Here is an 11,370-nt window from a genome sequence, read left to right on the forward strand (position 1 = left end):
CCACCATGCCCAGCTAATGTTTTGTATTTTTAGTAGAGAAGGGGTTTCACCATGTTGACCAGGATGGTTTTGATCTCTTGACCTCGTGATCCACCCGCCTCGGCCTCCCAAAGTGCTGGGATTACAGGCTTTAGCCACCGCGCCCGGCAACTGGTATTATTAATAGTGTTTTACAATTTTCAATTTTTTTTCACATCCATTATCTAATTAGATCTTTACAACACTATAGGAGGGAGATACTACCATTATCCTCATAGATGAGAAAGCAGATTTAAAAAACTTAAGTCATATGAACAAGACCACCTAGTAAGTAAATGGTATCCCTTGCTCTGAACCCAGACTTTGTTTCAGAATTCCATGCCATCTGATTCTTATAAGAAGTATGTAAGTAAAGAAGACTGAAGAGTTTAGGCCAGCATAAGGATGCCCTACCTTTAGCCTCTAGGGAAGCCCAGAATCTCTCTTAAGTCACCTGCTTCGCCCTCCTTACTGACAGTGCTTTCATACTCCAGCCTCCACTCCTGTCCTACCCATCAAAGAAACTTCTACGTTGTCCCTACCGCCTGATGTAGCTCCTAGTCTTTAGAAACACACACCTTCAGCTGGGTGTGGTGGCTCACATCTCCCAGCACTTTGGGAGGCTGAGGTGGGTGGATCACGAGGTCAGGAGATCCAGACCATCCTGGCCAACATGGTGAAACCGTATTGCTATTAAAAATACAAAAATATGCTGGGCGTGGTGGCACTCCTGTATTCCCAGCTACTCAGGAGGCTGAGGCAGGAGAATCACTTCAACCCAGGAGGCAGAGGTTGCAGTGATCCGAGATTGCACCATTGCACTCAAGCTTGGTGACAGCGCGAGACTCCATCTCAAAAAAAAAAATAGAAACACAAACCTCCTCTTCCCATCTCTTTCCTAGGAAGGTGTGGGAGAAGTGGGAACACATATATTTAACAGTTTTACTTAATAATTTGCCCTGGCAAATTATTACAGGTGGTGGCCCATGCCTGTAATCTCTCAGCACTTTGGGAGGCTGAGGAGGGAGGATGAATTGAGCCTAGGAGTTTTGAGACCACCACGCCCAGCTTATTTTTGTATTTTTAATAGCAATGCCGTTTCTCCTTGCCTCAGCCTCCTGAGTAGCTGGGATTACGGGAGCCCACAACCACACCAGGCTAATTTTTGTATTTTTAGTAAAGACAGGGTTTCACCATGTTGGCCAGTCTGGTCCTGAACTCCTGACCTCGTAATCTGCCCGCCTCAGCCTCCCAAAGTGCTGGGATTACAGGTGTAAGCCACCTCGCCTGGCTGAAAACCCTCTTTTTAAGGTCTTCCTCAACTCTATTTGTAAGGGTTTTCTTCACAGTATTTTCTGGCTATTAGATGCTAGATGGTATTCACGATGTTTTATAATGTATTAACTCATTTAATCTTTGTAATCGCCCTGGGAGGTAGGAACAATGACTACATTACAGATGAGAAAAAGGATCATTCAGTTTATTCAAGGTCAGGAGGCTAAGGCAAGGAGAATTGCCTGAACCTGGGAGGTGGAGGTTGCAGTCAGCCAAGATTGCACCACTGCACTCCAGCCTGGGCGACAGAGCAAGACTCTGTCTCAAAACAAAAAAACAAAAAAAATTAGCCAGGCATGGTGGCATGTGCCTGTAATCTCAGCTACTCAGGAGGCTGAGGGAGGAGAATCACTTAAACCCTGAAGGGGTTTAACAGTGTGGAGAGTCCTTAAAGAGCTAAAAGTAGATCTATCATTTGATCCAGCAAACGCACTCCTGGGTGTCTACCCAGAAGAAAAGGCGGCATTATTCAAAAAAGATACTTGCACAGGCATGTTTATGGCAGCACAATTTGCAATTTCAAAAATATGGAACCAGCCCAAATGCCCATTGATCAATGAGTGGAAGAAGAAAATGTGGTGTGTGTATATATATATACATACACACCATGGAATAATACTCAGTCATAAAAAGGAACTCAATAATGGCATTTGCAGCAACCTGAATGGAATTACAGACCATTATTCTAAGTGAAGTAACTCAGGAATGGAAAACCAAACATTGTTATGTTCTCACTCATAAGTAGGAGCTAAGCTTTGAGGACACAAAGGCGGAAGAATGATACAATGGGTACAGCCGCACACTGCTTGGATGATGTACGGCTCCAAAGTCACTACTAAAGAACTTACTCATGTAACCAAATACCACCTGTTCCCCCAAAACCTATTAAAATTAAAAATAAATAGAATTTTTTTAAAAAAGAGAACACTGTTTCAATATCTATACTACTCCCAAACTTGGTGGCATAAAACAATAACCATTTTATTTGGCTCATAGATTCTATGTGACAGGAATTTGGACTGGGCACAGCAGGGTGTCAGCTGGAAAAGACTCAAATGACTGGACTCAGCTGGAGTCTCCTTCATTCACATATGTGGCATCTGAGCTAGGATGACTCAAAAGCTGGGGTTAGTTGAGACTGTAGATCACAGCACCTAAAGATGGCCTCTTCAAGTGGCTTGGGCTCACAAGGTGGTGGCTGGGTTCTAAGAGGAAGTGTCCCAAGAGCAAGTCTGAATAGCTTTTCATGACACAACCATGGAAGTCATACTGCATCACTTACTCTGTAGTCTGTTCATTGAAACAGCCACAGGTTGCCCACATTTAAGGGGAGAGAATATAGTCTCAACTTCTTGATGAAATCTAAAAGATCATGTTTAAAAAATTGAAGATCATGTTTAAAAAAACATCTCAAATGTGGCTTCTAATTCTGCTGAGAGAGTAACAGGGACTGGGAACAATTGGGGTACAGCATTTTGTATGCAGAGTCAAAAGATGTTTATTATCTTTAGGACATTGTTTAGAAATTTGCTCTACTATTTAATTTGTGATAAATGATTAGTAAATGTTTATCAGTGTAACTAAAACTCATAAAATGACCAAAAAAAAAAATACCTCTAAACAGTTTTAATTTCAGGAAATATGCTTTCCCCCATTTAGGGGAGGCATTGGCCTTCCAAGTCTTTTACTTTTTCCATCTGATAGAAGCATGGGTATGAAAAATTGCAGCTGATGGCAATTCCATCCTTCTTGGTGCTCAAGTGGCTGTAAATATGTCCTTAAATTCTTTGATATCTCAAAAGGTGTAGTCTAATTTCTTTCCCTTTGAAAGTAGACAAAACTCAGTAACGGAAACAGGGACACTCTTACAGTGTGTGGATCCCAAGGCAAAAAAATTTTTATGAGATCTTATCTATATAAATGATTTGATTTAAAATGTGTTACATTCTTAGATATGACACATAAAGCTCAAGCAACAGATTTTATCAAGCAACCAAAGAAAATGGATACATTGAATTTCATCAACATTAAAAATGTTCTTGCTTCAAATAATCATTAAAAAGGATTTAAAAACAGCCCATGGAGGCCAGGTGCGGCGGCTCACGCCTGTAATCCCAGCACTTTGGGAGGCCAAGGCGGGTGGATCAGGAGGTCAGGTGTTCGAGACCAGCCTGACCGACATGGTGAAACCCCATCTCCACTACAAATACAAAAATTAGCTGGGTGTGGTGGTGTACGCCTGTAATCCTAGCTACTTAGGAGGCTGAGGGCAGGAGAATCGCTTGAACCCAGGAGGCGGAGGTTGCAGTGAGCCAAGATTGTGCCACTGCACTCCAGCCTGGATGACAGAGTGAGACTCCATCTCAAAAACAAAAAAAACAAAAAAACAGCCCATGGAATGGGAGAAAATATTTGCAAGCCATATATCTGGTAAGTATCCAGAATATATAAAGAACTCAACATCTCAACAATAAAAAGACAACCCGAGTAAAAAAAATGAACAAAAGTCTTGACATTTCTCTAAGGATATAGGATGGCCAATAAGATATTCAACATCATTAGTCATTGAGGAAATGGAAAGCAAGAACAGTGAAATAATCACTTCATATCTAATAAGATAGCTATAAACAAAACCATCAGTAATAAGGAATGTTGGCAAGGATGTAGAGAAATTAGTGACCACAGAAACTGCTGGCGAGAACATAAAATGGTACAGCCACTTTGAAAAACAGGTTGGCAATTCCTTAAAAAGTTAAATCTAAAGTTACCATATGGCTGGGGTGCAGTGGATCATGCCTGTAATCCCAGCATTTTGGGAGGCCAAGGTGGGCATATCACCTGGGAGTTTGAGACCAGACTGGACAACATGGTGAAACCCCGTCTCTACTGAAAGTACAAAAAATTAGCCAGGCACGGTGGCAGGCGTCTATAATCCCAGATAAGCTACTTGGGAGGCTGAGGCAGGAGAATTGCTTCTACCAGGGAGGCAGAAGTTGCAGTGAGCCAAGATCGTATCACTGCACTCCAGCCTTGGCAACAGAGTGAGACTCTGTCTCAAAAATAAAGTTACCATATGATCCAGCAACTCTACTCCTAGGTATATATCCAAGATCAGTGAAAGCGTTATGTCCACACAAAAACTTGTACATGAATGCTTATAGCAGCATTATGCATAATAGCCAAAAAGTGGAAACAACCCAAATGCTGATCACTGGACATTTAATGTGAATGGACAAACAAAATGTAGTATAGTCATACAATGGAATATGATTCAGCCATAAAAAGGAACGAAGTGGGCTGGACGCAATGGCTTACGCCTATAATCCCAACACTTTGGGAAGCTAAGGCGGGTGAATCATCTCAGGTCAGGAGTTCGAGACCATCCTGGCCAACATGGTGAAACTCCGTCTCTACTAAAAAAAAAATACAAAATTACCTGGGTGTGGTGGTGCGTGTCTGTAATCCCAGCTACTCGGGAGGCTGAGGGAGAATCACTTGAACTTGGGAGACAGAGGTTGCAGTGAGCCGAGATCATGCCACTGCACTCCAGCGTGGGCAGAGTGAAACTCTGTCTCAAAAAAAACAAACACATAAATAAAGGAATGAAGTACTAATACATGCTACAATGTGGATGAACTTTAAAATATTATGCTAAGTTAAATAAGTCAGATACCAAAGGCTACATATGATTCTGATTGTATGACATGTCCAGGACAGGCAAATCTAGAGACAGTAAATTAGTAATTGTTGGGGTCACAGAGAAAGAGAGAAGGAAATTAACCCTGCTAATGAGTGGAGAGATTTTTTTGGAGGGTAATAAAAATGTTTTGGGGCTGGACATGGTGGCTCATGCCTATAATCCCAGAACTTCGGGAGATCAAGGCAGGATTGACTGAGCCCAGGAGTTGGAGATCAGCCTAGGCAACATAGTGAGACACTGTCTCTACAAATTTTTTTTTTTTTTTAATTAGCCAGGTGTGGTGGTACACACCTGTAGTCCCAGCTACTTGGGAGGCTGAGGTGGGATAACAGCTTGAGCCCAGGATGTCAAGGCTACAGTAAGCCATGATTCTGCCATTGTACTCTAACCTGGGTAATAGAGTGAGTGAGTCCCAGTCTCAACAAGAACAAAAATATTTTAATGTAAAAAAAAATTTTTGCAGAACGAGTGTGTATCATTTGCCTTTTTTCCAATTATGCATCCTTAAATTCCAAAGCTTGACTGCACATCTGAAACAACTGCACCTACCACTACCACAAACAATCTACAGCAAAGGTGGCAGGGGGGCAGAGAGGACTGGATAAAGAACTGGCGTCTACATATTTGAGAGAAAATTCTCAGTATCTGTGGCATGTAGGGGCTACAGAGTGGGAGGTCTATGTGGGGGGCTTTGTCTGTTTTCATCCCTAGGGCACAAACTCAATTGTGTCCCACTCTCAGCCCCCCACTAGCAAACCAGGCAGTATCACAAGCTCTCTGACCAGCAGTACCCTTGAATTTAACACAAACACCAGTAAAGGTTAAGGAATTTTCTTTATTTTTTACAAATTAAGACTATGTAGATTTCATATATTTCTCAATCAAAAACACCTTTGTCTTCACAGTATGAGTTAGAATGCAGCCTGAGCTGAAAATTAAGGAACTAGAAAATAAAGTGGTAATTAGAGATAACTGTATTTTAAAAATCTGTTAGGCATTTTCTTTAAAAGTAGTTTTTTTTTGTTTTTTTTTTTAAATATCTTGTCATTCTTGGCACTGTTTCTAAAGAACTCCATTATTCCAAGCAATAAAAGCACAGAAGGTAGAGTTTGGCTTCAAGGGATATAACTCAAATTCTTGGGACTGGCAGAGAATCACCAAATTCATGGAGAGTGCTGCTAACAGGGGTTTAATACAAATAAAGTCCCTTTATTAAGTTATCAAGCCAGAGGCTGGAGGCAGCAGCTAAATCAGAACAGCACCCTCAGTGAGCCATTCTGGGTGGCATGCCACTCCAGGAATAAACACAACTTGGAAACAAATGGTTTCATAGGATAACACAGTGACATGGTACACTGTGAACCTGCAGCCACTGTGTCAAACTGTGCACTGGTTGTGAATAAGGAGAGCCAAAAATTATGTCCTACTGGTAATGAGCTTTCAAAGGCTCGATCCTCTCATACTGTAGCCCTGTACAGCAGCTCAGAGAAACAGTCACGCCCCACACTGGCCCCTCTGTGGGCAGCTGTCTGTGGCAGCCCACAGGGAAGGAGCTGGAGATCGCCATTAGAACTGTCCATCCACACTTGGAAGCCAAAGGCTGCATGGATTGGGGCTCTCACTGGTTTGGTCACCTAACTCCTGCTTAAAAGGCCACAAATTTCTGGAAAATAGGTAACAGACCAAAAACTAAAGTGTATCAGTAAAGTGAACATTTATCTACTGCCCTGAATCTCTGGCTTGACACCACCAATTGGTATCTAGTTCGGGACAGACTAAAATGCACTGAAGGACTGTTAGGATTGCTGCCTCCTACGTTATCACAGCCCCGTTCTGTTGATCTGAAGGAGGAACCGCTTGGTTAGTAAAGAGTTTGCTCCCCGCTGCCCCAAACAGGTCCTTATCTAGGTTTGCTCCCTGCTGCCCCAAACAGGTCTGGCAGGATTGGTTACAATGAACTCCAGAGGCTCAACCATTCCCTTTCCCTATCCTTGCTCTCTTGGGACACTTAATCATAGCTACCTAGTAGAGAACATTCAGTAAGGGGATAACCAACTAAAAAAACAAAAACAGGGCAAGTTTAGGGGAATCCTACGATGCTGTACCTTGAGACATATAATCAGCCTTTTCAAAAATTCCTGACAAGAATTAGTCTTCCCTTTGTGCTGGTCTTCCCACCCATGGATGGAAGCAGGCTGACTCGCTGAGGGTCAGGCAAGGGGTGGGGAGAGGAAACACACATAAATCCACATTACTTTTGTGAAGGCAAAGCAGAAAGGTATGTTTGCCAGATCAGCGTGGGCAGCTCAGAGGAAGCAAAGCATCCACCAGAAGAGGCTCTCCATTTTCTTTGTAGGGCCTGACAGTTCAGATATAACAAGGCTGAGTTAACAATGGGACCAGTGAACTTCTTTCCAATGGAAAACTCATGGCCCAGTCCCACAGGAACTGTGCGCATACCAAACAATGATGAGGAAGGAAGGGCCGGGTGGCTGTACCAAACAGCTCAGGTCCACTGGTGGGAAAGTGGACTCCTGAAGTTAGCGCCCTCTGCTGGTCCCAACTCCTCATCACGGCGAGTTGGCTGCCTGAGTTGAGGAAGAGGCTATGGATGGAGTTAACAAAAAAGGGAGCGAGGAGAACCCCAGGAAGACGAAGCCAAACTCCAAACTATATTCTGCTAATCAGTTTTTTGATCAAAAAATTCAAAATAGAGGAAACCACAAAGTACAAAAGCTTTTCTGATGCTTTTCATTATCACAGAACACACCACCTGTAATGTGTGCAAAAAGGAAATGAGGGGTGGAAGGAGAGTAAGTCAAATTCGGAAAGGCTGGATGGTCACTTCATTTCTTCTCTTTCTTCTTATCCTAGGAAATGGAGAAAAAAATCACCCAATTAATTTTTGACATTTGACATTCAAGGTAAAACTCTTGAGTGAGCATTTAGTTTGGGACTAGAAGGGAGCCAGACAATTAAAAAGGAATGAGAAACGCTTCCTTAGCTCAGCAAGAACTGAATCTTAACCACGTCCTACTGGTGGTTCCCAAAGTTGCCGACAGACCTACCGAGAATAAAGGTTAAGCAGCTGTCCCCACCCCCACCCCAGGAGTACCTAGGTGGGCTGCTTGACTACTCTAGGCTATTCACAGCCACCACAGCTCAGATCCCAATGGTGAAGGCTGCAGATAGCACTCTATCAGAGAAGAGTGAAACTAGAGGCCAAGACCACCAATCATCCATTAGGCCCGGGAAGTGCTCCAATCTGCAAGGTGAGCATGAGTCTTTGGCATGAACTGACATTCAGAAATAATTTGGTCCAGCAGAATTCTTCATTCGGTCTTGGGTGGAAGCTCAATGTATTAAGGAATAAAAATTGAGTTGCTTGGTGCTCAGTCCAGCCATGGCACGGCCTAGACAGAGACAGCAATCCTATCTGGTCAGCTGCTCCCACTACCACTGTACTGTCTCTAGCTCTGTAATACAAGGTCTGCAAAGAAAAGCTCATTTGTTCCCCCCACTGTGGACTACACCATATTTGATACCCATTAGCCCTATATAGAATGCTTCCTTGGAAAAAAAATTAAGACTAACAAATGGATAAAGTTAGCCTACTTCTGAAATTTACAAAATTTACAAATGTCCTCCATAGTACCTTTCTCTGAGTCACAACTATATAGCCTTTAAATTCTTCATATAGTAGGTTATGTTTACTGCCACTGAAGCTCTTTTCCCTTTGATACTAAGCTCAGGGATTAGTTTAAAAAAAAATTTTTTTTTTTTTTTTTTTAACTTGTTGCTTTTTCTCTAACAGCTGAAGACTTCTGATTTACCTTTACCTCTTACTCAGTGGCCTGCCTTACAGCCACGCTGGACCTACCTAGTGTGCGAGCACATGCCAAGCCAAGGAGCCATCATTCTCTCATCTTTGGGTTGTAGGCTAACTAACCTTTTCATTCATGGCGAGGATCATCATGAGTTTTCTGAAGAGAGTAACAAAATCTAAGAAGAGATCAATGCAGTGCCTGAAAGGCAAGAACCAGATTAGGATCTGTACTTCAGACTTTCTTTTATCCACAAGCACACAAAGATGCAGAATATAAACCCCACCTCCATTCCCACAAGCCAGCTTCTCCCACACTTTACCCCCAACTAAAGAAGTAAAACTCTGGTATCTGAGATCCTTTTAGACTCATCTAAGTCCTGTAGCATAGAGAAAAGCGATTGGGCCGGATACGGTAGCTCACACCTGTAATCTCAACATTTTTGGAGGCCGAGGCAGGTGGATCACTTGAGCCCAGGAGTTTGAGACCAACCTGGGTAACATAGCAAAACCCGTCTCTACAAAAAATACAAAAATTAGCAGGGCATGGTGGCATGTGCCTATAATCCCAGCTACCTGAGGAACACCTGAGCCTGGGGAGGTTGTCTGCAGTAAGCCATGACAGTGCCACTTGCCTACTGCAGCCTGGGTGACAGATCAAGCCCTGTCTCAAGGGCTTTGGACTCTGCAGAGGGCCAACCGTGAACCCTGAACTACCATTAATTAGTCATGAGATTTTGAGAGAATCACATTTAAAGAAATGTGGGCTGGGCATAGTGGCCCATGCCTGTAATCCCACCACTTTCAGAGGCCTAGAAGGCATTTTGCTTGAGGCCAGGAGTTCGAGACCACGGCCTCACAGGGCAACAAGGTGCAACAAGAAACGTCTCTACTAAAATTACAAATATTAATTAGACATGGTGGCAGGCACCTGTAATCCCAGCAAATAGGGAGGCTGAGGCATGAGAATCACTTGAACCCAGGAGGCAGAGGTTGCAGTTGCAGTGAGCCAAGATCACCACTGCACTCCAGCCTAGGAGACAGAGCAAGACTGTCTCAAAAAAAAAAAAAAAAAAAAAAGTGGCTGGGCGTGGTGGCTCAAGCCTATAATCCCAACATTTAGGGAGACCAAGGCAGGAGGATTGCTTCAGACTAATCTGGGCAATATAGTAAGACCCCATCTCTACAAAAAATAAATTAGCCCACATGGTCACATGTGCCTGTTGTCCCAGCTACTCAAGAGGCTGAGGCAGGAAGACTGCCTGAGCACAGGAAATTCAGGCTGCAGCAAGCGTGTTCATGGCACCACACTGCCTGGGCAACAAAGCGAGACCCTGTCCCTAAACAAGAGTATATCTTCTACTCATTGTTTAACGTTTAAAGAATACAGAAGTATAAAAAGAAAAAGGAGAATGATCTCTTTCCTGCTCCTCTGCCTGGAGATAGTCACTAAGGATATGTAAATATATTAGCCCCCTTCCCCGTCCTTTTTCTGAGACAGGGTCTTGCTGTTGCCCAAGCTGAAGTGCAGTAGCACAATCTTGGCTCACTTCAACATCCGCCTCCTATGTTCAAATGATTCTCGTGCCTCAGCTGCCTGAGTAGCTGGGATTACATACATGTGCCACCATGCCCAGTTACTTTTTTTGTATTTTTAATAGAGATGGGCTTTCACCAAGTTGCCTAGGCTGGTCTCAAACTTCTGAGCTCAAGGGATCTGCCTGCCTCAGCCTCCCAAAGTGCTGGGAGTACAGGTATGAGCCACCACGCCTGGCCTATTAGCCCAGATTTTTAAAAAATCTGAAGTCTTTCAGGAATTGAGGAAGATTATGGGACACAGTTCCAAAAACCATAGGTTTCCTACCACATACACCCCCAAAGCTTGAACACCTATGTTCAGCCAACACCAAACTAAGTTCAGCTGTGGAATGGAACGATGTGCCTCAGCCTTCATGTTTGTTAAAGACTAGTTCCCACACTTACCAGATATAATCTTGATCTCCATTTTCAGCCTTTTCAATAATGAGTTGAGTATCAAAAAGGACAAAGCCACACATGACCACCAGTCCCACATACAGGTTTGCCTAACAAAAGAATGAGATGAAGTTACTATATAGCAGCAAGTTGTAGATTAAAAAAAAACAGCCATACTTTCTGGCTCATGGCCACTTGAAAGTACATCAAATGTTAACCCTATGAACATTACCATTCATGAGAACAGCAGCCTAGGGTGAAGAACCACATTACTTCCCTAGTCACAATGCTGCACTGGTCACTGGAAGAGTTTCAATCATTTTAACAATCAGCCACTGCTGGACTGGCCTTATACAAATGGTCTCTGAGCAAACCATTTTCTCTTAGCAATGCCCAACCTTGTGTAGCCTGTGCGGCAGAAGGCTCCATCCTATGAAGGTGAATGGCAAGGCTTAGAAAGCACTGTCCAAAGTAGTACAGAAAGAAGTATTATTAAAAAAAAAAAAAAAAAAAAAAAAAA

The 11,370-nt window shown here is 43.0% G+C and overlaps 1 protein-coding gene and 1 long non-coding RNA gene across 2 annotated transcripts in view; one reads left to right on the top strand and one right to left on the bottom strand.

Annotated features, from left to right (window-relative positions):
- The first annotated feature begins 5,874 nt into the window (after window positions 1-5,874).
- On the top strand, window positions 5,875-7,780 carry LOC108316066. Its single transcript, XR_001830167.2, has 2 exons — window positions 5,875-6,949; window positions 6,987-7,780. It is a non-coding gene; the product is annotated as an uncharacterized LOC108316066 (long non-coding RNA).
- A 10-nt stretch (window positions 7,781-7,790) lies between these two features.
- TMBIM6 (transmembrane BAX inhibitor motif containing 6) overlaps window positions 7,791-11,370 on the bottom strand; it is a 20,835-nt gene continuing 17,255 nt past the window's right edge. Inside the window, exons 7-9 of the mRNA XM_037744657.1 lie at window positions 10,860-10,960; window positions 9,003-9,078; window positions 7,791-7,923 (exon numbers count right to left, since the gene is read on the bottom strand). Of these exons, the coding sequence (XP_037600585.1) occupies window positions 7,900-7,923; window positions 9,003-9,078; window positions 10,860-10,960 (201 nt within the window). The 3' untranslated portion in view covers window positions 7,791-7,899. The remainder of the gene's footprint in view (window positions 7,924-9,002; window positions 9,079-10,859; window positions 10,961-11,370) is intronic.

This window comes from Cebus imitator, unplaced genomic scaffold (genome assembly GCF_001604975.1).
Source record: "Cebus imitator isolate Cc_AM_T3 unplaced genomic scaffold, Cebus_imitator-1.0 Scaffold181, whole genome shotgun sequence".
Lineage (NCBI taxonomy): Eukaryota > Metazoa > Chordata > Mammalia > Primates > Cebidae > Cebus > Cebus imitator.